At 36.9% G+C, this 26,647-nt stretch overlaps 1 protein-coding gene across 1 annotated transcript in view; it reads right to left on the reverse strand.

Annotated features, from left to right (window-relative positions):
* LOC136838944 (FHIP family protein GI14169-like) overlaps window positions 1–26,647 on the reverse strand; it is a 152,156-nt gene that overhangs the window by 101,190 nt on the left and 24,319 nt on the right. The window contains exons 3-7 of the mRNA XM_067104639.1: window positions 21,822–22,157; window positions 14,071–14,291; window positions 12,832–12,982; window positions 11,438–11,596; window positions 1,847–1,933 (exon numbers count right to left, since the gene is read on the reverse strand). Of these exons, the coding sequence (XP_066960740.1) occupies window positions 1,847–1,933; window positions 11,438–11,596; window positions 12,832–12,982; window positions 14,071–14,291; window positions 21,822–22,157 (954 nt within the window). The remainder of the gene's footprint in view (window positions 1–1,846; window positions 1,934–11,437; window positions 11,597–12,831; window positions 12,983–14,070; window positions 14,292–21,821; window positions 22,158–26,647) is intronic.

Consider the following 26,647-nt stretch of genomic DNA (forward strand, 5'->3'; position numbering starts at 1 on the left):
GAAACTGGGTATAAAGCCTTGCTGTAAGATTTGGGAAAGTGTCTCCTTATCTTTGAGTCCATTACATACTCCAACATGTGTTATAATGTTCATCACTACGACACAATACCTGGCCAAGAGACCAGCTACACCATGGAGCTCTGGTAGACCATGGAAGGGCAACTCCTTGAGGATGAAAGAAGCGACTACGCTATAAAAAATTTGTGAATTGGTGAAACCTCCTGCTGAAAAGTGAAATACATTTTCCACAAAAATCCGCAACAAAATGAAGTGCACAATAGTGAAGCAAGAAAAAGCGGGGTAGCACTGATATCATTAGTGGCGATTACGTCTGAAGATTCGTGGTAGCCTATTAGGCAAAAGGATGATGCAAAAGATCATGAGAGCTGTCAGAACCTTTTCTGGAGTTAATAAAACTGGGAAAACATATGACAAAAAACAAAAACTTTCATATTGCAATACATTCCAAGATGTTCAAGCATCTGTGGGGTGACATCTTAAAACTAGAGACAAAAGTTTCAGCTTGATTAGATTACACTATACAGTAAATTTAATGAAGCCAACATTGGTCCTACATGAAACCGAACCACCACAGCATGGTATAAGAACGATTACTGCACTTCAGTGTCATGCTTCACTAATGACCCAAATTACAAATTTTCTCCAGATCTGTTAATACTAGCAAATACTACACTAGCAATAAAAGCAGCATTACCTGTTTACTGTAATATCTTATTTCCAAGGTCATCAAGCAACCAGTATATACTAAAAAAAAAGGTACCTTATGGAACACCAATTCTTAGCTTACAATAAGTACAATTTACATGTATTCTAGTTCTTTATGGTTAGCCATGTCAAACAACACTACTGTACACTAATGTGACCAAGTCTCGACTCATAAACATTAAATCAAAAGACCCATATCAACATACTTGTATAGTACCATGTCCAACAAACATAATGTACTGCCTTACAGACAACCTTGAACTTAGATGGTCTAACATTTGCACAAGAACACAATGTACACTTTTCATCTCTAATCAATTTTAATCATCATCACTACTATACTAGTCTAAAGTTCTGACAGATCATATTTTCATTCATTTAAATTTCTTCCTTCTTATCACTATCATATTTGTCTCAAGTTCTACCAGGAATTTTTATGAAACAGCGAACAGTTATAACCCAAAACCAAGACCCCAACAATCATCACTGAGTATTTTGTTTACTTATAATGACCAAAGTTTATCAATCATCTACATTGTGGTATGCATAAACATTCATCTGATGATGTGCATGTGATTTTAATATAAAAGAAATAACCCTGCACCAGAACAGAGAAAGTAAGATATTAATAGTGGATATTGAGAAATATTGTACTTTTGTGGATTATCATAATTATTTTCATAAAGGTATAAATAGACCTGAATTTTCCTCTTCCTTGCTGTGACATTAATTCATAAACTGTGACTTTGGCTAAAACGAGGCAGTTTAACAGGAATCCAAGTTCTCCATTTCCAACTACATAAAACCTTCAAGAAATTCATAGCTGAACATTACATAAAAATATAATAGCCAACAGCTACAGTATAATGAACTAAAAAATATGAGGGAATCTGAAAGCAACTACTTTAAATTTTCAAGCACAACTAGCCCTTTAATTGTACATAATTTGGTGACAAATGGATAAAAAGAATATTCTCCTATACTGCACCACAGTCAATAGGTTCTGAATGTTTTTATCACAAAAGCACAACTATTAACAATTCATTCTCTTTATACCTGCACCAAAATCATAACAAATATAAATAATGCAATGAGGATAAAAGTGAAAATTCCCACTCACCTGATGTAACGCAGGGCCCAACACTGGAACTAAGAATCCTTGATACAAGAATTCCACTAACTGCTCCCTTACAAGAGGATGGGCCACCTACAAATAAGGAGAAACCTAAATAAACTACAGCCTCATTTGTTCTTACAGCAACTGCTGAATACAGTACAGGTACATGTATTTTGTTTGTGCAGTATGGTACTCAAAAATACATCAAAAGTCTTTCAGAGCACTTTATAAATTAACTTCCAAGTATTAAGTGCATTTTATTAAAGATTACATTAGCAATGTCTTTATAATAAAACAAATTTTTATAGAAACCAATTCATCATAAAAACCTATAACCCCTTCCATTACCATTCGAGTATTCTTGTGGAACATGACTGCATCTTTTTGTTTACAATCATGAGAAGACTCATTCATTACCCTAAAATATCCATTCTCATTTTTGTGATCCCGATTTTACTCGTTCTTTGATGAATTCCAATTTTTTATTTTTCCTCTCCAATTAGTGTTTAAGTGGGCCTTTTCCTTAATAGATGGTGGTGTCTTGTTTACCTTAATGACAGAGCTTTAGGTGTCAAATGCCCCTAGCACTTGCTGAAATTCAATCTCATTTTTGCAATTTCATTACCCTCCACAATCAAAATGAATGAGGAAATCAGGGGCAATAATTATGAGGACCTAATGTATTCAGGTTAAACAGCAAACCAATATTCATCTTCAGATAAAATGGAAAGTTCAGAAGCTAAATCACTCATTTACTCTGGAATTTGCATGCCACTCCAGTCTAATAACTTCCAAAGTACTGATAATTTTTCAAAAACTATGCACAACATATCCTATATATATCTAAAGAAATAAATATAAAACTGCTTATTTCCTACATATTTAAAGACACCTGAAAAAGAAGTGGTTAATGTGACATTTTTGTTTAACAGTAATATAGCTACCTCTTTCAATTTCATCCTTGCTGCAGCTACTCTTTCTTACTACTCTCTCAACTCCTGGTTCACAGTCCAGTGCGCCCCCAAGGTAACAGAAATGATCTATTACTTTTGCGACACACCACTGCATATTAACAGTGTTCTCAACTACCATCTCCCCCATTTACTCTTGTAATGCATTTAATATGATAAACACAAAGAACATTTATACAGAGCAAACCTAACATCCTTGAAATTGGCAAGAAAAGATAATACAATCTTTCACCTCCATGAAACAGATAGGAAGAAATAGTGACAAATGAAAACTTTTCACATCTGTCATAATGTGGAGGTAAATTCATTTTTTATTCCTCAGTTAGACTGTGAATACACATATAAATAGTGACCTGGAGCAAATCACCTGGGCCAACGGGCATAAGACTAAATCCCAGTCCAAGTTACCTTATTTTTGACATGGTCTGATTTTCAACATTTTGCACTTACACTATGACTCTCTTCTGTTTTTTTTTCTTATCAAGCATTTTGGTGAATTTGACTTCAATTTCCATTAAATTTGAATCTTATGTGGATTTTGTCATACATAAATTTTTCAATCTGGCTTGTGTCACTATTGTTATTTTTCCAGCAAACTGTATTGTGGTAGTTGAGGCCATATTTTTGTCACATTTTTTGGGAATAAAAATTTTCTAAAATTATATTTTTTCCCTAATCAACTTTCATATTTTCATTGTTTCTAAAAACAAACAAATAAATATACATATCAAATGTAGGACATCAGCCTCCACATTCAAACCTGTATGCCTTCCCAATGGCTTATGAAATTTCTCATAAAAACTGTCTTGGAAAGGATTATAAATTTCCTGTCTCACAACAAAAATGCAAAGTGAAATTGAACATTTATTTCAAAGTAAGTACAAATTAAATCAAATATTAAATTTGGTGAATTTTAAGTAAATGACCTTTGAGCACAAAAATATTTTAGGTGTATAAATCAAGAACAGGTCTACACTGTCAAGCATATGCCTCAACATGCTCGTCAGGGCTGTCTATGGTGAGCTTGTAGCTCTTTCATGGCTTCACTGGATCAGGATTTTCATCCTTTGTGTTTCGCATGCAACAGAAAACAGCATTCACCTCACAACTGGTCAGCTTATCGATAGTTCTTATTCTTTCTGGCAATTATTATTATTCAGTATAGGGTTCATGTCCTGAATAACAGAACAATAAATAACTGGCAGAAAGACATAGATAAAAAATATTGTACTCAGAAGTCCTCAATGGAAGTTTTTCAGATTCTTCTGTTTCAAGAAGAGTTTCAGCATCTCCTACTACATCTGTCAGAGAGACTCTTCAGATGAAGTACATCAGGACAGTCACAAGAAAAGAAGAGGATAAGGAATGTTAGTGTCTCTGGGGCTGAGGCCTCACGTACTCCAGAAGGAGGTTTATATGAAGATACCGTCACTCACTCTCAAGAGACAGAAGGAAATCAAGAAGCTTTATTAGTCAAAGATTCAGCCTCTCTGTCCAAGGTTCCTTGTTCTATGCTACCTGTTGAGCTTCCTTCATTTCCACTGCTACCACCTCTGCTTCCTACCCGAGTACCAGCTCCCTCAAATACAGGAGTTTATCTATTATATCCTACACTTTTTTCCAAGTCACAGCATCGGGCCTTTTCTACTCTGTAGGAACAAAGCGCCAACAACTGTGTTGAACAATTGGCCTTTGATCTGAGTTCTGCAGGAAACAGAGTGATTTTTCTTCTTCAGCCTTGGTACCAGCTCAACTACCTTAGTCTGATGTTAGGATATCTGCACCTTCACCTTCCATGCTTCCAACTCTGCCTCTTCCATCTATTCGTCAAATAGATATCCAGTAGATACTTCTGAGCTGGTAGAGATACTGCGTCTCAAGGATATATCACCACCTGAGTCAAAACCTAGTGACTCAGCTAGCAAGTTCCTCCAGTTCTAGTAAATGGCTGAAGTTGACATTCATTCCTCTCCTAGTTGTGGAAAACTCAGTACTCATTGAATGGATATATACACATCTCCAGATTTTGCCAGTGGAAACAAGTAGCAAGCTTTAAAGGGCTGATAGCAAAGAACATAGCCATGCAAGGTTGAACACTCATGATCTCAATCATGCCTCAAGAGGAGACTGTGTATCTAAACATCATTCCTAAGCTGTCATAGAGTGAAAGAAGTACAAGTGCCTTGCATAAGAAGTGTATCAGAAGTGGTGACAGGATTGTAGATATCTGCCCATGGACAACAAAAGTTCTACAAAGGATAGAACAATGGTATACTTAATTGCTCCAAGACAGATCCCAAAAAAAGCTGTGATGGTCTGCTATTTTGTCTTCAACTTCCTCCGCTGGCAACTCTTCCCCACTGCAGAGAATCTCCTGTTATTCTTTCATCACTGGTGACTCCATACAAGAAGCCATAGTTAGGATACTTTCTCCTTCAAGGACAACAACTAGCTCTTCTGGTGCTTTTAGAGAACCATGTACTCCAGGTACAGAGTATACAGTCTCTAAACACCTAAGTTTCACTCTTTCAAGGATAAGGTCTTGGTAGTGGAAAATTCAATTGAAGAACCTCCAGAAAACTCTTGCACCCGAAAGGATAAGGCTATCTTTGCCAGGTGATGGATTAAATTTATGAAACATTTATCCTAGACTGACCTTCCAGCTGATTAAGGAAACTTCAGTGCCAGAACTATATATGGAAGATGAGATTTTATTTGCCCAACTATACAATCTTAACTATTTTGAAGGATGTGTAGCCTTATACACAAAGCCTTGAAGGAAGTTTTTTACAGGACCATGAACTCCACCTGGAGTAATTGGGGCCATATGCTGTAACAGAAAGGGACTCTGAATGCTTTGAGGTGAACCTGATGGAAAGGATATTTTGTCTGTGGGCAAGTCCATGGGCTTGGCAGTAAGTGAAGATGGTGTAGAAGAGTTAGTGGAGGAGCATAAAGCAGAGTTCACAACAAACTGCAGGACCTTCAGCAAAAGAGGGCAGCTGAGGAGTTATTTTCAAAGGAGCAGGGAATGGGACTAAAGTATGTGCCCAGTTCATTAACCCTTTCGCTTATGGGACAATGTGCCTAGTTCATTAGCCCTTTTGCTTAAGACTTAAAAACAATTATTTCTGTAAGAAGTGACAGTGACTCAAGTGGTAAACACAAAAATGTTTAAAATTTTCAAGGTAGACCGCTCAATTTTGTTACATTTTGCAGCTGAATAATTTTTCTATACAATGGCATAAAAAATCTTCCCAAAACTTTTGTCTATAGAATAAAGAATAAAAAGTACAATACAAGAAAATTTTGTACTTTTCCTCTCAAAAAAAGTACCAAAAAAACTAGTTGAGATAAAGCTTCATTCTTTATCCATAGCATACCCAAATAAATTACCTAGTTATTGCAATGAAAAAAGTGTAATTATAGCAAGGAAAATATGAAAAATGAACGAAAAAGTAGTGTCACATTTTCTGTAAGAAAAGTGCCAGTCACCTGAGTGATAAGTAAAAAAAAATAGCTAATTTTTAAAGTAATTTGTATTTTTCCTAACATACAAACCTAAAGATCTTAACATAGGATTTAGCTTGCAGATGTGAGCTGGAACAGCCATTAAACTTTAAGAACAAGGTTGTTAACTACTAGGTATCAGAATGAGGGGTGGCTGAAGTGAACAAACTGGTTTAGTGGGAAGAGGGGCAGAAGACTCCTACAGCACCTTCCAGGAGCACTGCATTCACCCTCCTACAGCACCTTCCAGGAGCACTGCATTCACCTCCTCCCACAGGGGGAGGTCATTCCATGAGCCACGAATGAACATTTGGAACTGGACTGGAAAGAAGGTGAGGGATGACAAAGACTCAAGGGTAGCAGAACCTTATCTGCCAGGCATCTGCTACCCATACTTCCACTCCATGTAGCTGCCAAGTTTGCCCAATGGTTCGACAGGCATAACCCCCATCAGCAGCAATTGGGAAGAAATGCCACATCTCCGATGTCCTCCATCTTCTACCAAAGAAGTAGTAGTCTGGGTACCTCTATGAGGAGTCGAGGAAGTCTGAGACTTTCTCTGACCAAAGGGGAAGGGCCAGCTTGACCAGAGGGTCGAGCTGCAGTGCCACGCAAAGACCTGAAGGTCTTGGCCACTGCCTGGTGAACGAGGCAAAGCCTGTTCCCTGTGGCCTTCCCCTCCCTCTAGCAAAGCTGACTCGGGACTAACAGACGTAGAAGTTTGAAGTAACACCATGTCTTGCCTCCCACAGGTTGCTGTCTAGTGGAGGAGGTAGATAATACCACTAACTACCAGAATAACATTCTTTTGAGGCCTGCATTCACCTCGGGTGTATGAAGGCTGGAGGTAAAAATGATCTTGGCCAATGATAGACCCAAAGATCGATCTACGTGACTAACTGGAATGCTATACTGGCAGTCAATTCTGGTCCTGTTGCCTCTGCTTGCAATAGGGATTGCAATACGGAGATTCCCTATGCTTGCGATAGGGAGACTCCCCCCACACATAGACATTTAGAGAGAGACTGGGACACAGACGAGTCAGGTTCAGGTCAACCAAAAAGACAGCAATGATCTCTCTGAGAGAACATATTTCCTCTGGTGGGCTAGAAGCAGAGGAAGTGCCTTGCATGAACAACTGGACCAGGAAGCATTCTCTTACCCAGGGAAGCATGTAGCAAGAAAAGATAATTTCTCTTCTTCAGGATCATTAAAAAGACATGTTCTAATGATCTCCACAAAAGGCCTCTCTAACTCCATAAGAGAGAAACACTCACTAGAGCCCCTGGTGATCCCTTAATCATTCGGCATACACCCTGTCCAGTCCTCGGACCAGACCAGGAACGTAGGCCTCCATGCCAAGGGCTGGAATGGGAACGAGAACGTTCCCAGTCCCAAGCCCAAAACAAGTCCAGCTCCCATCTCCCAGAAAGACAGGAGGGAACAAGTGAGAGATCATGAACACCCTTGCCCAGCCTGCCAAAGACCAAAGTCCTGGCTGGTAAGTAAGGTTGTGGGCAGTCATCAACCCATGATGACAATGTCCACCTGGGTTGGGGAGAGTGGTCCCACTCATACGAACGCGAGCAGGGGCTGTCCCATAGATGTGCTTCAAGCTATTTAGAAGCCAAGGTTTCTACAAGGGGAGAAGACTGAGCAAGGGACCCCCTCTTGTCTTGTCCACACAATCAAACTGGTCGCTGGGCCACCGTCCCAGGACCCCCGGTCCACTCTCTGGATGAGCGGGAGGGGGTTGAGGGAGCACCTGCATGCTCTCTGCCCATCTTTTCTCATTGGCATGTGCTGGCAGTTGGGACTGGGTCCATAGAACAGGGACCCTTGCTGACCCTGGCAGACAGGCTACCGGGGGCCAGTACTGTACTGGTGCAGGGCTGGCACCAGAATGCAGTGGCGTCACTTTGGGCCTGCAGTCAGATGCTTGGCCCCTCAACTGGCACCACCAGTTGAAATCCCCTTTGTAACTGAACTTTAACCCTTTGGTGGTCTAAAGCCGAATTATAGGTTTTTAACACAAGTGACATGTTTGTTTATGATATTGTGATCCAACTTAATGTTATCAACTTGTGTATGAAGTGACTGACGCTATAGTTACATTTTTGAATAAGTGCAATGCAATTTTCTACTGCTGCTGAAAGTTAATTTCCAGTGAGAGATGAATAAGAAGGAATGGGTTAGGTTGAAATTTTGAAGAGATTTTGGAAGGTCATAAGTCTTTTGTGTTATTGATGATATGCACTACTTTGATATATTTACATCACAAGGATATTATACTACAGTATAGTTGAAAATTAAAATGTGATAATAGATATTAGGCTAGTGCTGAATCAAAATATGCACAGAAAACTCTTTATATCTTTTTCTGTTCAAAGACATGCAACTCTGACATTTTTCATGGTAGACTACTCAATTTTACAGCTGAATGACTGCTCTATACAATTACAAAAAGGCCCCCAAAATAACTTTATGTAGATGGAATAATGAGCATAAATAATGAGATACAAGCAAACTTTGCACTTTCCCCCTAAAAAAATAACTGCCAGAAAACTATTTGTGATAAAGATAAATTACCCTGGTAAATTATGTATTGTAGTATTTGCAATACAAAAGTTGTAATTATACCAAGTAAAATATGAAAAATTAATGACAAATTAACAGCATGTTTTCCGTACAATAAGTGGCACTCAGTCAAGTGTTCATTTGTCTCTCTCTCTCTCTCTCTCAGAAAAAAGATAAACGATGGAATTATAAAATAAAAGTCTAAAACTATACAAAGCATAAAAAATCTATCTCCCTCTCTCTCTCTCTCTTAGAAAAAAGGTAAATGATGTCGCTATAGAATAAAAATCTAAAACTATGCCAAATAAACAAATATGGTACAAATGGATAAAAAATTTCTCTCTCTCTCTGTATGAAAAAATATAAATGATGAAATTATACAATAAAAATCTAAAGCTATATAGAACAAACAAACACACAGAATATCAGAAAGGCTGGCTGAAATTGCTCCTCATCTTGTCTGCTGGTTTGTGCAATTTTTTTTTATGTTTGCGCACGTCTTCAAAACGCGAAGGAATTAATTTAAATGATGTTTATATTAGACATCAGTAAGCAAAAGGGTTAATAAAAGATGTGTACAAAAAGGGGAGGAAGTGCAAAGCTTCACTGAAAAATATCTCTCGGATAACCTGTATTATAACCACACTGAATGATATTGCTGTTTCATTTTTGAGACATTTTAAAATCTAGGTAAAAACAGCTATTACTGGACAGGTTCTTAGTGAGACAAAAACTCAGTGGCGCTATAGAAGGACCACAAAGATATAGAGAAGAAGGACAAACCCAGAGCCACAGTTACAAACAATAGTTTCCTTCTCTTCTCCTTCCTCACCTACATATGCCAACAACTCTACGGACAGGTAAAGTTCTTTTATTTTTCTATTGTTGGAGGACTGGAACTAATTCAAATATTATTCCTTATAGTCAGGCTTATGGGCACATTGGTTTGTGGACAGCCTTCTGGAAGAGATTATGTCCTGCAACTAAGGTTCTGCAGTAGATGTTTTATAGTGTGTTGTTTATGCTGTTCATGGCGATAACCATTATACTGGGGTTACTGCAAAACTCTACTTTCATCATCAATGGTTGGAATACTATATTAAAGTGAAATACTAGAAGAAAGGGTGCAAGTTATTACTAAAGCTGATCATAGCAATAGAAAGATACTGCAGACTAATGGAAAATGAGTTTCTCATTAGTAGAGAGTAAAAATTTATGATTCACTCAGAAGGTTTATGCTACTTTGTTCAGCAGGCAGAGACATGGGCATTGACATTTTGAGGAAATTAAAGGCATTTAATGTCAAGTGGCTAGAAAATAGAATAAGGTCCTAAAGGATACAGATGGTTTTAATGTCTTCACCCTTCAGGGACAGCAGGGCTCTTTGATCCCCAATACAGTAATTGCATATGAAACTCTCAGGTTCAGCTCAAACGATCACTGTTATTTTATGCCATAACATTTTAAAAAATTTTCTATGAAAATGTTCCCACTACTTGAATGGACTACACATGACTATATGGCAAGCTTAGGATTCAGGGAGATTGGTTTGACTTGAGATTTCAAAGGGGAATGTACTACATCTCATTCCAGTGCATCTTGTACATATTTGCCCATAAATATACTCAGGTATTACTGATGGTTTTAGTTCTTATTTTTTACGATAGTACACCACATGTAATTGTAATTTTGCGAAGTACAAAAAAATATTAGAAAGAACATTTATAACTCACTAAAAGGTACTACATCTCCCCATCCCAGGGCACCTCGTAAATATTTTACCATGAACATCTCACGAATTGTTGCTGATTTTAGTCATCTGTTATATTATGTATGTAAGCTGCAATCATAATTTTACAAAATAAAATGTTAAAAGGACTTGTGTTACTCGCTAAAATCAGCGTATTTTTATGAGTGTCATGGAAGAGAGGCTCCACACAGGGCTGGATATTGCACTTTCAACTTCCTGTGGAAGGTACAGATAATTTTTAGAATTTTTTTTCTCATACCATGTGCATCTGCATTACATCCTCTTTCCAGTGATACATCACTTCTTTAAAATGGCTGACCTTAAAGTTTGTTAATGTATATTCAGCCTGGCCTGTATGGGTTGGTAATGTAATCATATCTAATTACACATCAACTGTAGTTATAAAATCTACCAGATGAGTTTTTGTGCCAGGTATTGTAAATGACTGACTGTATCTAAAATGGATATTTGTTCTTGGTCCTTGACATATAATTATTAGCAGCCATTTAAATTTTCTTAACATGAAGTATAAGCTTAATTTTCCTAATTTTACTTTATTCCGGATAAATTTTAAATCAAAAGGTTCTTTTTATTCTTATTTAAATACTGTACATCAGTATGTAAATCACCATTGTACTTTACTTAAATGTCTAAACTGATTAAAAAACTTAATATTTTTTAGGTTTTCCCGATATGTAAAATAATACACCAAGCTGTGCTCCTTTCAAAGAAAAAATTAATCTTAACAAAACATTATCATTTCACCAAACAAATAAAATACCTCACCTGTATAACAGCATTGCAGAATTCTAAAGAATTCATAAAAAGCTGTAGCTGAGGAATATCTCCAATGTCTTCTACACTTAAGCGATGCCAGCCATCAGATTCTATGCTTAATGAACGGGGTAGCATGGAATAAAGGCCACTCAAACCTGCAGCCAACACCTGTACAAGTAAGGGATACAGTACTTAAGACTTTCATCTTTAAATAAATAAATAAATAAAAATAAAAATACATAAATTTCTCATAACACAAACACCTATTTTTCAGGCATATCAGTAAGGAAGACTCAATGAAAATAAATCTACCTTGCTGGTTGTGATTAATTAAGCAAGTGTGGCAGCCCATCGAGAAATGTTACATTCTTAATGACCCATTTAATTTTCATTTTGACATGTGCAGCATTACATCTATGTAAACTATTTACTTCTACTACATATCTCCACATTTCTCACCCCATCAATTTTTCTTACATCACACACACTAGGTAAATAGTTCCTCTATACAGCACCAACATTTTTTCTTTCCTTAACAATCACTATCCACATTTCATTTCCATATCCTGGTCTCCTTTCATAATTTGTTTCTTCTCAACTTTTGCACACACCGCATTTCCCTCTTAGCTTCACATATTTCAAAAATTACCTCTTTTCTAATCCTATCATAATTTGTTATATTTACCCGCAAATATCAATTAACCATTTTTATTTTTCCACCATTCACATCAACATTTACTGCTCCAAGATGTCTTCCATTTCCCCTCATTATCTTACTCATGCTCATATTTACAGTTAACTTTTTCATCTTGTAATCATCTTCCAACTCTTTTGCTGCAATTTATTTTTACTTTCCCCAATTAACTTTGTATCCTGCAAACATCAACTCATATCCTATTCTGCACTCTCTCTCTCTCTCTCACCAGCATTCAGTTGTTACTCTTTCTCTCTCTCTCACCAGCATTCAGTTGTTACTCTTTCTCTCTCTCACCAGCATTCAGTTCTTACTCTCTTTCATGTCCTTCCTCTACCATTTTTCTCTTATCCTCTGTCTGCAGGCAGTACATATCACATTGTTGCCATGACCATATGTCACTGAATGTTAATTTTGGGGGGAGAGATGAGTTGAAATAGAGTACAGTATAGTTAGCCACTTAAAAACCATTTGGAATTCTGGACCAACACAGGAATTGTAAAAATGGGGTTTTTGCTTCAAATTAATGCAAAGCCAGTATATTACCATGAAGGAAATGTTTCCTCTACCATACAAAATAGAGGGCAGAGTGTACAGTAGACCATTTAGACATGCAAAAATTATATTTGCAAAGTTTTAGGAGCATATCCCTAACTTTTCTAAGACTATGTTAATTTTAATGTTTCTTGAAAAAACTTCATACACTTACCGGGCAAAAATTAGAATGCTGCGCAATGTACTGGCCAACAGATGCATGTGAGGCAGAGAGTGCCATGCAGAGTAATAATGCATCACGAGCCTGCTGTCCTATGCCTCCTTCACGATGAACAAATGGTAACAGGAGGGAGAATATCATGAACCTGTCAGGAGGAGATTTATCATTTTAAAAACATCAAAATTCACTAAATTTTAGAAGGAATTCACAATATATTATGCAGGTATAAACTGACTTACACTAAAGTCTAAAATTCATAATTAAAGCTCTTCCTCAGTATATCTATGCAATTGTAAGATTTGCTAAACATGATCGGAAATTTTTTTGTAGATTAGTAGCAAAAAGGTATATGGAATGGTATCAAATCATTACACAAATTTTTTTATCATAATCTTAAATTGTATTAACTAATTCATCCAGACTGAGTTAACCTTCTTGACTAAATATGGCTGGCCCAAATGTTTGTTCTTGAATAAATGTAGATTTTCTTCAGCAAATTACGACTCCTTACAATTTTAGTGATTACATAAAAATGAAAATTTTACAAACTATAACCAAATTTGTTTCCAGGATTTGCTACTGAGACTTGACATTCATTGATGGTTGAAAAGTGAACAATCACATTAAATTTATTTGATTGTATGTGCTGCCCTGCCTTCTACGATTGGATCATGGGGTTTTCATCCAATATCCCTGGGACAAATGACTGTGACAACATTTACTCTCATTATTCATACCTTTCATTTTAATGGAAGCAAAATGAAAAACCAAATAACTTCAGTCAAAGGTACTTTTCCTCTCCGCTGCTTACTTCTTGAAATTCATTGCATCTCCTAAGCTATCATAATAACTGGCAACATTATAAAAAGCCCAAATAACAAATACAGATTATGGTTAAACTACCAGTTTTTGCTGCTTTTAATTTTCATATGGGAAATTTTCTGGAATGGAATAAATGTCATAACTTCATAACAAAGAACTAAATACTGAAGTAATGTTTTATCGGGAACCTGAAAAGAACAACATACTTGGAGCACATTGTTGCTGAATGCTCAAAGATATCCATACTAAAAAATATCAGTGTGATGATAACAGTAATTTACAGAGCTCTAAAGTCTGATGAAATTTACAAAGTTTTCAATTACATGGTTGTGTTTTAAACAAAAAGTATTTCTTTCTTAAAAGCAATATGTAAATAAAAATTACAGTTAAAAAAAAAATTATTACACCTACTTAGTTGGTCCTTGATCATTGGAGAACTGAAAGAAGAAATCTAGTAGTTGATGATTATGCATAAGAGATACACAAAGTTGATTAAGAAGCACAACCAAACGCTTCTCAACCTCTACAGGGACACAACCACCACATGCAGCTAGAAGTCGCAATAACGGACGGATAATAGGCTTGTACACGAGAATTTCTTGTCTGGCATGACTTAAAAGTTGTTCATGAACCTGATGGAAAAGTAATGGAAATGGTAATAGAATCCCTCATCCACAAATAATGCAGACAACTTTTTAAAATCATTAACCTTGAGATATCTATCAACAAACAGGGATTACTGACTTAAGACCGCAATTCTGAATTAAAATTCACATTTACCTTCCACAATAAATCTCATTTTAACTTCCCATTTTTATGATAAAAAATAAAAAAATTCTTTCCAGCAGACAGATTAACTATAACCTTACTATCAATTATCATCTCAAACATATATGTCATTAATTATCATCTCAAACATATATGTCATAACTGACATAATGAAGGAATTACAACAGACAGGATTGTCATGTTAAAAATTTCAACAATTAAGTAAAACCAACTACACTATAACAAACAGATATACTGGATTTCTGGGCATCAAGGATGCCCTTTTTCCTTAAATGATCTTGGTAATTTACTGGGTTTCCTAGAGGCCAAAGGTTATGCTTTTAATTAACCTATCCTCACCCCAGAGAGGAATACCATCTTTGCTAGACAGTAATCTGAACTCCTGTATATGATCTTTGAATGAAGTGAGTGAAGCCCTTCGTTGGCTGAGCTGGTAGAGCTTCGGACTGTCACTCGATGGGCCAGAGTTCAATTCCCCCGGCCGGCTGATGAAGAGTTAGAGGAATTTATTTCTGGTGATAGAAATTCATTTCTCGCTATAATGTCATTCGGAATCCACAATAACCTGCAGGTCCTGTTGCTAAGTAACCATTTGGTTCTTAGCCACGTAAAATAAGTCTAATCCTTCGGGCCAGCCCTAGGAGAGCTGTTAATCAGCTCAGTGGTCTGGTAAAACTAAGCTATACTAGGAAAGCTGTTAATCAGCTCAGTGGTCTGGTAAAACTAAGCTATACTTAACTGAACTTTTGAATGAAGTGAATAATAGTTGGCTGAAAATAAAGTCAAGTCTAACCCCACAAAAATTGCTGCAGAATGTTTCTCAACTGGTTATTGTAGTATCAGGTGTGCTTAATAGCATATCAAAAGTCTACCCAATCTGACCACACAAAAGGTCTGATTTCCAAGATGGCAATAAATTATATTATGTTAAATTAGTAAAAGAACAAATTATCATGAATTAAAAATTCATAAACTGTAGTACCAAAGATTCGTTCCTGTATCAGCAGACTATGGTAGATAAGGCAATGAAAACTCAGTAATTTAATGTTGAATATTATACAGTATTGCCAGTACAGTAATCCTTCAATTACCCAGACCGCCCTTACCCGGAACTCGACATTATCCAACACACAAACAGACCACGGACCAAAGCCCCAAAGATGTATGATATAAACAAGTTTAAAAAAACATGAAAAAACTGCTCTCCAATGGTGGGCAAAGCTGCATGGCCTCAGGAAAATGTTAGTAATGCTGCTTACACTCATGACTGAGAAAGGGTTCTGGGGGGTGGGGGAGGCCTCAAGAAGGTAAGTGGAGATACGGAACAGTTTCCCTTGTTGGGATGGGATGGGGATGCAGTGTTGGATGGATGAAGAGGGCTAGCTAGACTCTTGACTTGCTACGTCTTGTTTTGTAGCCTGTTTTTATATTTAAGATAATTCATATTTTATCAAAGGATATGTATAGTAGAGTATTTCATTGTAACTTGTAATGAAACACATCATGCACAGACAGTATATATATATATATATATATATATATATATATATATATATATATATATATATATATATATATATATATATATATATATATATATATATAGATTATTTCATTGTAACTTGTAATGAAAAACATATCATGCACAGATATATATATATATATATATATATATATATATATATATATATATATATATATATATTAACTTTATCACATACACAATTGTTCTGTGCATTAGTAGAATTACTAAAAGGACCTCATTCAAACTGGATGGTATTTAATGGAGTTTTTATTCAAAAAGTTACAAGCTTTCTTGGACAAACAGTCCACATTATCAAGTATCCGCCAATGAGCAAACGCATAGTCCGGCTGTATTTATATCTGTGTGCTGGGTACTTTTAATCTATAATCGCTTAGCTCTTCCTGTGTGACCTCCACCCTCTCTTGACCTTGGTCTTCTCTGATCCCTGGTTCCAGATGTCCGTTTTCCGTATGCGTTCTCTTGCGTTTTTCTTCGTTTTCCTTGCTACTGTGGAGTATATGATTTTTCTAGATATGCTGTCTTCAAAGCCGTTTCGGTGTTCCCTGCCATCGTGTTGTTGGCGCAAGTTATGAAGGCGTTCTCTACAACCAGTCTAGATGTTTTGTTGGTGTTCCTGTACAGAAAACTCATATTTTCCCAGTCTATTCTGTGATCATTTTCCCAACAGTGTTTGGCAACTGCCGACGCCTGATTATAATGCCTTATGTTCTGCAGATGTTGTTTGTTTCGCTCTTTACATGATTTGCCAGTTTCGCCATAGTACCCTTCTTCACAGTCTAGACACGCTGCCATATAAACCCCCTCTAATCTCTTCCCCCTCTACCGACTTTTTGTTTCTAACTATTTTATTCCTAATGGTGTTTTTGTAGCTGCCTATCAATTTGAAATTATTTAGCTTCCTGTTGATGGGTGCAATAGAGTTGTTGTCCGGAACTGTAATTATTTTCTTTCCTACCAAATGTTCCTTTCAATCCTTTCCCTCTCCCCAAAATAGTTTTTCCTTGCTTTTGATATGTGCCCACTCCCACCAATACTTAGGGTAGCCTAATCTCCTAAAAAAACTCTCCCTCAGGTAATCCAACTCTTCGTCTAAAAATTCGGGACTGCAAAATCCTATAAGCCCTGATGGCCAACCCTGTCATTAATCCTATTTTTATTTCTTTCCTATGACTGGAGAACCTATGTATGTATGAATTGGTGTGTGTCTTCTTCCTATATACCTTGAATTTTAAATTCTCCCCTACCCTCTTGACCAGGACATCCAAGAAAGGAATTTCTCCTTCCTTCTCTTCTTCTAATGTGAACTTGATGTGTTCATTTAGTTTATTTATGTTTTCAAAAACTTGTGTAGATCTTTCCCTTTCTCCCTTGTAAATGATCAAGATGTCATCAACGTATCTTACCCATTTTACGATATTTAAGTTCCTTTATTTACTTTGCCCACCTCTTCCTTTTCAAACCATTCCATAAAGATATTGGCTAGAATTGGTGAAAGACTTGAACCCATGGCCACGCCATTTTTTTGTATATAATGGTTTTCACTTCCACTTGAAAACATTAGCGCTGAGGGCCGCTGTTAGCATTTTTATTAAAACGTCATGATCTATGTCGCATGTATAGACCCTCCTCCATATTCTTTTTATTATTTCCATCGTCGCCTTTACTGGCAACGTTAGTGAACAGGGAAGTTACATCCAAACTTGCAAATTTGCAGTCTTTTACGTTAATTTTGGATAATTCGTCTATCAGGTTCATGTTATGTTTTAAATGCCCTTCGATACTAAGCCTACCCATTTTCCATTATGTTGAAAGAAATTTCTCCAGCCTCCTCTGCGGTGATCTCGTCGATGCCACGATCGGGTCTTAGCGGGCACCCTTCCTTTGTGGATCTTAGGGCTACCATAAATATATGGGATCTCTGGACTTTCCATTGATTTTACTCTATGTTCTAATTCTTTCTTTTGGTTTTGTCGTGATTTTTGTCAACGCTTCCTTACTTCTTTGTTAAAATTGCACTGTACCCCCTAATGTCCGGTTTTTTGTTGCAAACCTCAAATGTGTTTTCATCGCTTAACAGTTGTTCTAACTTATTCTCGTATTTCTGCAAGGCCCATTAGTGTTAGGATATGGCCTTAATTTTTGCATGGGGAACGTAAAAAGTCAAGATTTCATCGAAATGTGTAGAAGCTTAAGGGAACTAGATAAGAACAAAAATGGGGATGAAGCAGCTTTTTGCAGGGGCCATGGGGCGGGATTAGGTCGAACAGATTCGTGTTTCCGAGAGGTTACGTAAGGCCCTTGATAGGTTAGGAAAATACAAGGACATAAAGATTTGTAAGGCAGAAAAGGGGGCGGTTGTAGTAATGGACGCCGCAGAATACGAGAATAAGTTAGAACAACTGTTAAACGATGAAAACACATATGAGGTTTGCAACAAAAACCGGACATTAGGGTACAGTGCAATTTTAACAAAGAAGTAAGGAAGCGTTGGACAAAAATCCACGACAAAACCAAAAGAAAAGAATTAGAACATAGAGTAAAATCAATGGAAAGTCCAGAGATCCCATATATTTATGGTAGCCCTAAGATCCACAAGGAAGGGTGCCCGCTAAGACCGATCGTGGCATCGACGAGATCACCGCAGAGGAGGCTGGAGAAATTTCTTTCCAACATAATGGGAAAATGGGTAGGCTTAGTATCCAAGGGCATTTAAAACATAACATGAACCTGATAGACGAATTATCCAAAATTAACGTAAAAGACTGCAAATTTGCAAGTTTGGATGTAACTTCCTGTTCACTAACGTACCAGTAAAGACGACGGATGGAAATAATAAAAAGAATATGGAGGAGGGGGTCTATACATGCGACATAGATCATGACGCTTTAATAAAATGCTAACAGCGGCCCTCAGCGCTAATGTTTTCAAGTGGGAACAAAACCATTATATACAAAAAAATGGCGTGGCCATGGGTTCAAGTCTTTCACCAATTCTAGCCAATATCTTTATGGAATGGTTTGAAAAGGAAGAGGTGGGCAAAGTAAATAAAGGGAACTTAAATATCGTAAAATGGGTAAGATACGTTGATGACATCTTGATCATTTACAAGGGAGAAAGGGAAGATCTACACAAGTTTTTAGAAAACATAAATAAACTAAATGAACACATCAAGTTCACATTAGAAGAAGAGAAGGAAGGAGAAATTCCTTTCTTGGATGTCCTGGTCAAGAGGGTAGGGAGAATTTAAAATTCAAGGTATATAGGAAGAAGACACACACCAATTCATACATACATAGGTTCTCCAGTCATAGGAAAGAAATAAAAATAGGATTAATGACAGGGTTGGCCATCAGGGCTTATAGGATTTGCAGTCCCGAATTTTTAGACGAAGAGTTGATTACCTGAGGGAGAGTTTTAGGAGATTAGGCTACCCTAAGCATATTGGTGGGAGGGGCACATATCAAAGCAAGGAAAACTATTTTGGGGAGAGGGAAAGGATTGAAAAGGAACATTTGGTAGGAAAGAAAATAATTACAGTTCCGACAACAACTCTATTGCACCCATCAACAGGAAGCTAAATAATTTCAAATTGATAGGCAGCTACAAAAACACCATTAGGAATAAAATAGTTAGAAACAAAAAGTCGGTAGAGGGGAAGAGATTAGAGGGGGTTTATATGGCAGCGTGTCTAGACTGTGAAGAAGGGTACTATGGCGAAACTGGCAAATCATGTAAAGAGCTAAGCAAACAACATCTGCAGAACATAAGGCATTATAATCAGACGCCGGCAGTTGCCAAACACTGTTGGGAAAATGATCACAGAATAGACTGGGAAAATATGAGTTTTCTGTACAGGAACACCAACAAAACATCTAGACTGGTTGTAGAGAACGCCTTCATAACTTGCGCCAACAACACGATGGCAGGGAACACCGAAACGGCTTTGAAGACAGCATATCTAGAAAAATCATATACCCACAGTAGCAAGGAAACGAAGAAAAACGCAAGAGAACGCACGGAAAACGGACATCTGGAACCAGGGATCAGAGAAAGACCAAGGTCAAGAGGGTGGAGGTCACACAGGAAGAGCTAGCGATTATAGGATTAAAAGTACCCAGCACACAGATATAAATACAGCCGACTATGCGCTTGCTCATTGTACGGATATTTTGATAATGTGGACTGTTTGTCCAAGAAAGCTTGTAACTTTTTGAATAAAACTCCATTAAATACCATCCAGTTTGAATGAGGTCCTTTTAGTAATATATATATATATATATATATATATATATATATATATATATATATATATATATATATATATATATATATATATATATATATATATATATATATATATAGAGAGAGAGAGAGAGAGAGAGAGAGAGAGAGAGAGAGAGAGAGAGAGAGAGAGAGAGAGAACTGAAGTATCACTTATATAAAGTCTATAACACATACAATCCTTCCCTTTTTATTTTATTATACTCTATGCTATTCTCATTTATATTTTACTATACTTTCTAATTTTTTTATTTTTACAACCCAAAAGATGAACGCACTCACTTGTTCCTTTCTTATTATCCATGAAGGGTACATAGCTTCTCCCTATTCACCAACATATCAAATTTATGTTGGTCTGGGAGTAGGAGTTTACTGTCCCAGTCAGGTGGAATAGAAGCACATTCAGCACAAGACAAATCAACTGAACATACTGCATCCTGACTTGCTAAGCTTTTGCAAGATGTATCTTTCTCCACTTAGTCAAATGAGGGAATCTTCCATTTTTACTGAGTCACTACATTCAGCACAAGACAAATCAACTGAACATACTTGACCCCTGCAAGATGTACACTTAGAAAGGGAATCATACTTCGCTGAAGTAATTCTCGTATTGCAGTCTTCACTGCAATAACAAATACTACTCGCACTTATGTTGGATATCAGTACAAGTCGAACAGTCCAAAAAAGTCCAAGTAAATATAGTTACAATCAGGTCATTCAAGAAAACCTAAAAATCTACATTGCTGAGAGGCTACCAAAGCAAAATGCTTCACCAAACAGTCAAAGACCATATACAGTACTGTATAGTAAACTGCCAGGATTTCAAAACCAGCTGCTGCTCATAACTGTCGTCGTAAGCTGGCAGAAACATACTGAAGCCCTCTGCTCAGTTGTTCCCTCTTTTCTCAAAAGTGGGCGGGGTCAGTTACAAACACCGTAACGTAAACAAAAGAATCGCTACGTGGATTTCAAATTTTAGCTGCCGCTTAATAGAAACTGTTAGCTATGTAATTACTTGTTAAGTTACTCATATAAAATTGGCAGTCAGTGAACTGATGGAAAGTGACTAATTGTATGCTTTTCTAGATGGTTCACAGCATGCTGAATAACTTTTATCTCTTGTATTTTCTGCCCAGCAGTAACAAAAGAATATGGCCTTGTCCAATTGCTCTGTATTCTGCCCAACCCATCCATCAAGAAATAGCATGAATCGCAAATCAAGATGAGGGATGGTACAGACAAGCCATGGAGGAGTGTTGATCATCAAGAATGGATTAGCAATGGAAAATAATACCAAGAAAATTCACTCACCTAGCACATCACCATCTTATTCTTTCAATTTGGGACTGATGTGTCTGTGTCTTGGTATTATAAAGACATCAAATGTGGGCTAATAGAAATGATGAATTTGTTGTGAGAATTTCTATTTCTCCACTATTATCATTAACATTTCACATAATCATTACATCATTATCTTCAAAAGCATCACCTTTTGTATACTATTAAGAATGGTGGGAAAGTTGATAAAAACAGCCAAATTTCATACCTTTAACTGTTCAAGCTTCAAGGCATTGACATATTCCCCTGTATTAAGGCTCCAAGTAAGGATGGTGTCAAGGATCTCTTCACCAAGGAAATGGTCAAATATTGGTGTATGAGGAGGATCATCCAGTGGCAATGAAGAATGCTGATTAGCAGTATCAGAGGATGAATTACTACTACCACCCTCTGACACTTGCATCTCTGCACCAGAGCTGGTGAACCTTCTGCCCGTGCCATTAGGGGTGCGTGAGGCTACTAATATTTGCTTCAAGTCAACTAACAGGAGCGTAACCATCTGTGTCAGATGGTTAATCACAGCAGTTACATCATCAGCACTGACCTGAAAAAAAAAGGATGATTACAAAATACCTCAAAAACTGGAATTTTTGTCATACAAGTACAACCAATGTCCCCTTTTTCCGTTTCCTTACTATGAAACTTATTTAGTGTGATATGCATTTCACCTTCCTGTTATGAATTTACTTCCAGTGTCATTCAAGCAAACTTCTTACCAGTCAATTTACCACTGTTCAGATTCTCTAAAACAATTTGCCTTGGGTGAAAACCAATGCTCTACAATTTCTTTTATGTGAACTATATTACCTTATGGGCTTGTTGGCATGCACTACAAGCTGGAACTCAGCGCTGCTGTCTCCCCTACCCTCCTGATCTCCTACCTACTATGCCCTAGCCAGGCCCGACAAACAGGTTTGCAAGAGGAGGGTGGATGTCTCCCCTAAGTCCTACCCTCCGTTCTCCTACCTAACCTGCCCCCACCTGGGGTGGACAAACCAGTTTGCAGGGGGAGGGTGGCTGTGTCATGTCTCCCCTACTGTTACCTGGGGAAGGACAAACAAGATCCACTCAGATTTTATTATTATAGATTCAGATGACCTTACTATGAAGAATTTTTTTCTATATTGTCATACGAAATTTACACTGGTTCACAAAAGTAGAACAGGCATTGATAAGAGGTATAGTACAGTCAGTCCCCAGTTATCGGTGGGCTTAGTTATTGGCGATAAGGTTTTTTGGTGCTTGTCTAGCCGATGAAAATTGCCGATTTTCGGCGCAGATTTCCGCTTATCGGCACCAATAATCTGGTACTGGCGCTGATACATAGCTAACAGAGGCACCAATAACCGAAAATAACAAAAAATCGGTGATTTTCTGTTATTGGCTTCACCTGTTTGTAGATTTTTGTGGAACTTATCCCCGAATTAATTTTTTTGTTAAATTCAGTATTTCGTGGATTTTTTCGCCACGAAATATTCACTAATTACTGTATTTTCATGTTATTTTTCTGAGTAAATACATTTTTTTACAAAAAAATTATTTACTAATTTTCAAATTAATAATGGAAACAGCAAAATATTAATAAAATGTATTTTTTTTCAATGTACAGTATATTAAATATTTAGGTACTGTACAGTATTTAACTCTACTTGTGAATTCCCAGTGTTTCCCCTATGTACTGTAAAAAAGAAATGGGACTGCTTCAATTCTGTATGAGAGAAAATGGAAGTTCCTGGATGTAGGGGTAACTTGAATAGTTTCCACACTTAGCAGTAAGCCATATATTTTTAAGGGTAATGTTGTAAGTTGACTTTGAAATGATATTAGTGTTTCAGATGATATTTAAGGTATACTTAGTGTAGGATGATAGTTTAAGGTATATATTTGGTGTCTGAACTATTAAAACACACAGTTCTAAGTGTTTTTAGAGTGGTTTTCGGTATTCGCAGGTGGGTGTGGTACGCAACCCCAATGAATACAGGGGGACAACTGTACTTTTAAATTTCTGCATGACCCTTTGACCCAGGGGCTGGAGCAAAGAGGTTACGCTTGGGTGGCAAATGAACAAAATTTTTACCACTTACAAGAGTAGACATAGAAGGATGGGCAAGTCAGATGTTCATCAATAAGACACCCTTAAAGTCTTCAGGATGACCCTCCTTCCTCAAGTCAGCCTTCACTGCAGGCTCAAAAACAGCAATGGCGGAACCAGCAGGAAAAGGCTGCTGCATTCATCAATGGATTTCCTTGAGTGTCATATCACACCAGCTAATGCTGGATATTTTTCATGCCCTCAAGACCTGAATTTTATCAATACCTCCAATCAGCAGACCCAAATTCTAACCGACATTCAAATTACCTGATTTTATAAAGGGCCTAAATTCTTCACCCACCCATCCTAGAAAGTGCACAGCTCTTTGACTGTCATAACTTCATAAAACTTCTATGACTTCTCTGTTAAAAGTGAGCATGAGATGGGCTTTCCTTTGAGCTTAGTCAATAACATCACAGCCATGTTTGAAGAAGAGGTGATCTTTTAATGAGGTATTAACACTTTCTATCAACATACCAAAGTGCTTTTTCCCCTTAAACATCAGTCATATAAAAAAATCCTTTGCTGCCATATTTTCTTGCTCTCCAAAGACTTCTCTTAACTTCACAGACTACCAACTTGTACTAACAGTTTTCTGGTTGTAATTCATACATTGCAATTTTAATAATTTTATTTTATTGGAAATGGTGAATTATTTCCTGCACTAAATTATATCAAGATTACTGTCAGCCTCAGTATTCAAATGTGATCTAAACTAGGTAGGTATTGGTGACCTTTGCACACCAATTATTCTCTGCACCAAGCATTTGTTTACTTTGGGAATCAAACAACAGTGGAATGATTCTGAAAAAAAAAGAGCCTCTGTAATCCTTTGTTTCTCTTACTATGATAAGAAAACATGAGTAGATGATTTTTAACTACTCTCCAAACTGCACACTTCTTTGCTCAACATACTCTAACTGGTTTGCTCACATGATCCAGACATACAGGCAGTCCTTGGTTATTGGCGATCAGGTTTTTTGGCACTTGTCTAGCAACGATGATAACTGGATTTTCGGCCCAACATGCGCCAATCTCCAGTTATCGCCGCCAATAAGGGCTGTTATCACCGATTTTTGGTTATTATCACGCTGTCAGGAACGGAACCCCTGCCGATAACCAGGGACGGCCTGTACCAGCTTTATTATATGCTTAAATGTCTTTAACATTTTAGCCTATTTTATGTCAATGTGGTATCTCTTTCCACAGCAATCCCATGTCATTCAAATCTAAAAATTGTTGCAAAAGGTATCCTCTCTCCCCTATCAACTTAAAATCTTTCAGAAATCTGCAGCAGTCTTTTGTTTACAGATGCTGCTGTGCCAATAATGCTTACATTTTTTATTTAATCTGAGTCAAGAATCAATGCACCCATCCTTTTCTTGTGGAAAATGGCTTGGCTGTATTCATACCCAAGGATTCTTTGCTAAAATCTTTTCATAATCTCAATATTTTTTGTTCCATAACATTTCTGTCTATATGGGTTGTTTATTCATGCCTTCTATCAACAAACTACATGTACTATCTGTCTTCACTAACCTTTTAGCCATTTCAGGGGCACAAGTTAAACTAGCAAGAATTTTGTCTCATCTTTCTCGTCCACTTGAACAATACCCAGTAGTCTTTTCCCTTTCTGAAAGACATCTAGAATGGTCATCTTCTCACTTACCATGGGCACTTTGCAGACTTTCTTTGATTTTGAGGGATTGCCCTTATTACTACTTTGGTGCTTTGGGGTCATATTTACAATAGAAAATACAATACACTATATCCATACAGAGAACCATGTTCTTCAATGTACATCTGAACACACTGAATACTGACATGACAGACTGACTGCATGACTGGGCCTGAGAGGCTTGGAGAATGGTGTGCAAAGTGATAAATTGTGCAGTTTCCAAGACAGGGGTCCACAGGCAAAATCCTCATCATCATCATCATCACTGCCTCCAATGTTGCATGACACAATGGGCCTCAGTGAAATGCCATCACTCATATCTGGACTGTGCTTTATCTTTCACAGATCTCCACTAATCTTCAGCTTCCCTACTAAGTTTTCATACAATTAGGTTTGGGTCTTCCCACTTTTATTACAGTGCCCACAGGAGTCCATCTGACATTATCATATACTCTCTGGGATTGTGCAAAAGACATGTCCAAACCACCTCTATTTCCCTTTCATTATCATCTTTTATCTACATAGTAACTTTCTATTTCCCTTTCATTATTACCTTATATATCAATAGTAACTTCCATCAATTTTCCTATGGTATAATTTCTAATTCTAACCTGCCATCTGGCTCCTAATATTTTCTTCTTAAAGCTTTGGTCTCAACTCTACAAAAAATTTTAAATATGAAAATTTAAGAATTTTTTATTTTTGGTTTCTTTCCAAATTCCTAATATAGTTTTCAATTTGGCACACTGATGGAGACAGATGTAAGATCATCTTTCATGCACATCAATGTATAGGAGCTACATAAATTTTGCATAAGTCTGAATTCCTTTAAGCAGAGTAGAAGTTGTAATGAATAGGTAAATGTACACATTTGACTGAAACCCCTACAACCACGCAGTATGAGTTGCAAAGACACCTAGAGTGGGTCAGACACAGTGATGGACAAACAAAGGGGGGGAAAACAATTTTCCTGCTGCCTTTGATGGTATGCAAATAATGAATATACACAAGAGTCTACATGATTGTGAACATATTATTAGTCTAAACTTCTTTTCCTATATAAGTTCAGTAACTATTAAAGTTTCAAAATTACAATTTCCTAGTTGAATGAAAAATTATCAAGCCATACTATATAGAAAATACTAATAAAAATTAACAATATGCTTTTGTAATGATCAGCCTTTCTATAAACAAAATAATGATTTGAATACCTATTTTTTTGTACAGATATAAAAAAGATTCCAAAGAAATGTTATTATGTCCC

Source organism: Macrobrachium rosenbergii, chromosome 5 (assembly GCF_040412425.1).
Source record: "Macrobrachium rosenbergii isolate ZJJX-2024 chromosome 5, ASM4041242v1, whole genome shotgun sequence".
Taxonomy (NCBI): Eukaryota; Metazoa; Arthropoda; class Malacostraca; order Decapoda; family Palaemonidae; genus Macrobrachium; species Macrobrachium rosenbergii.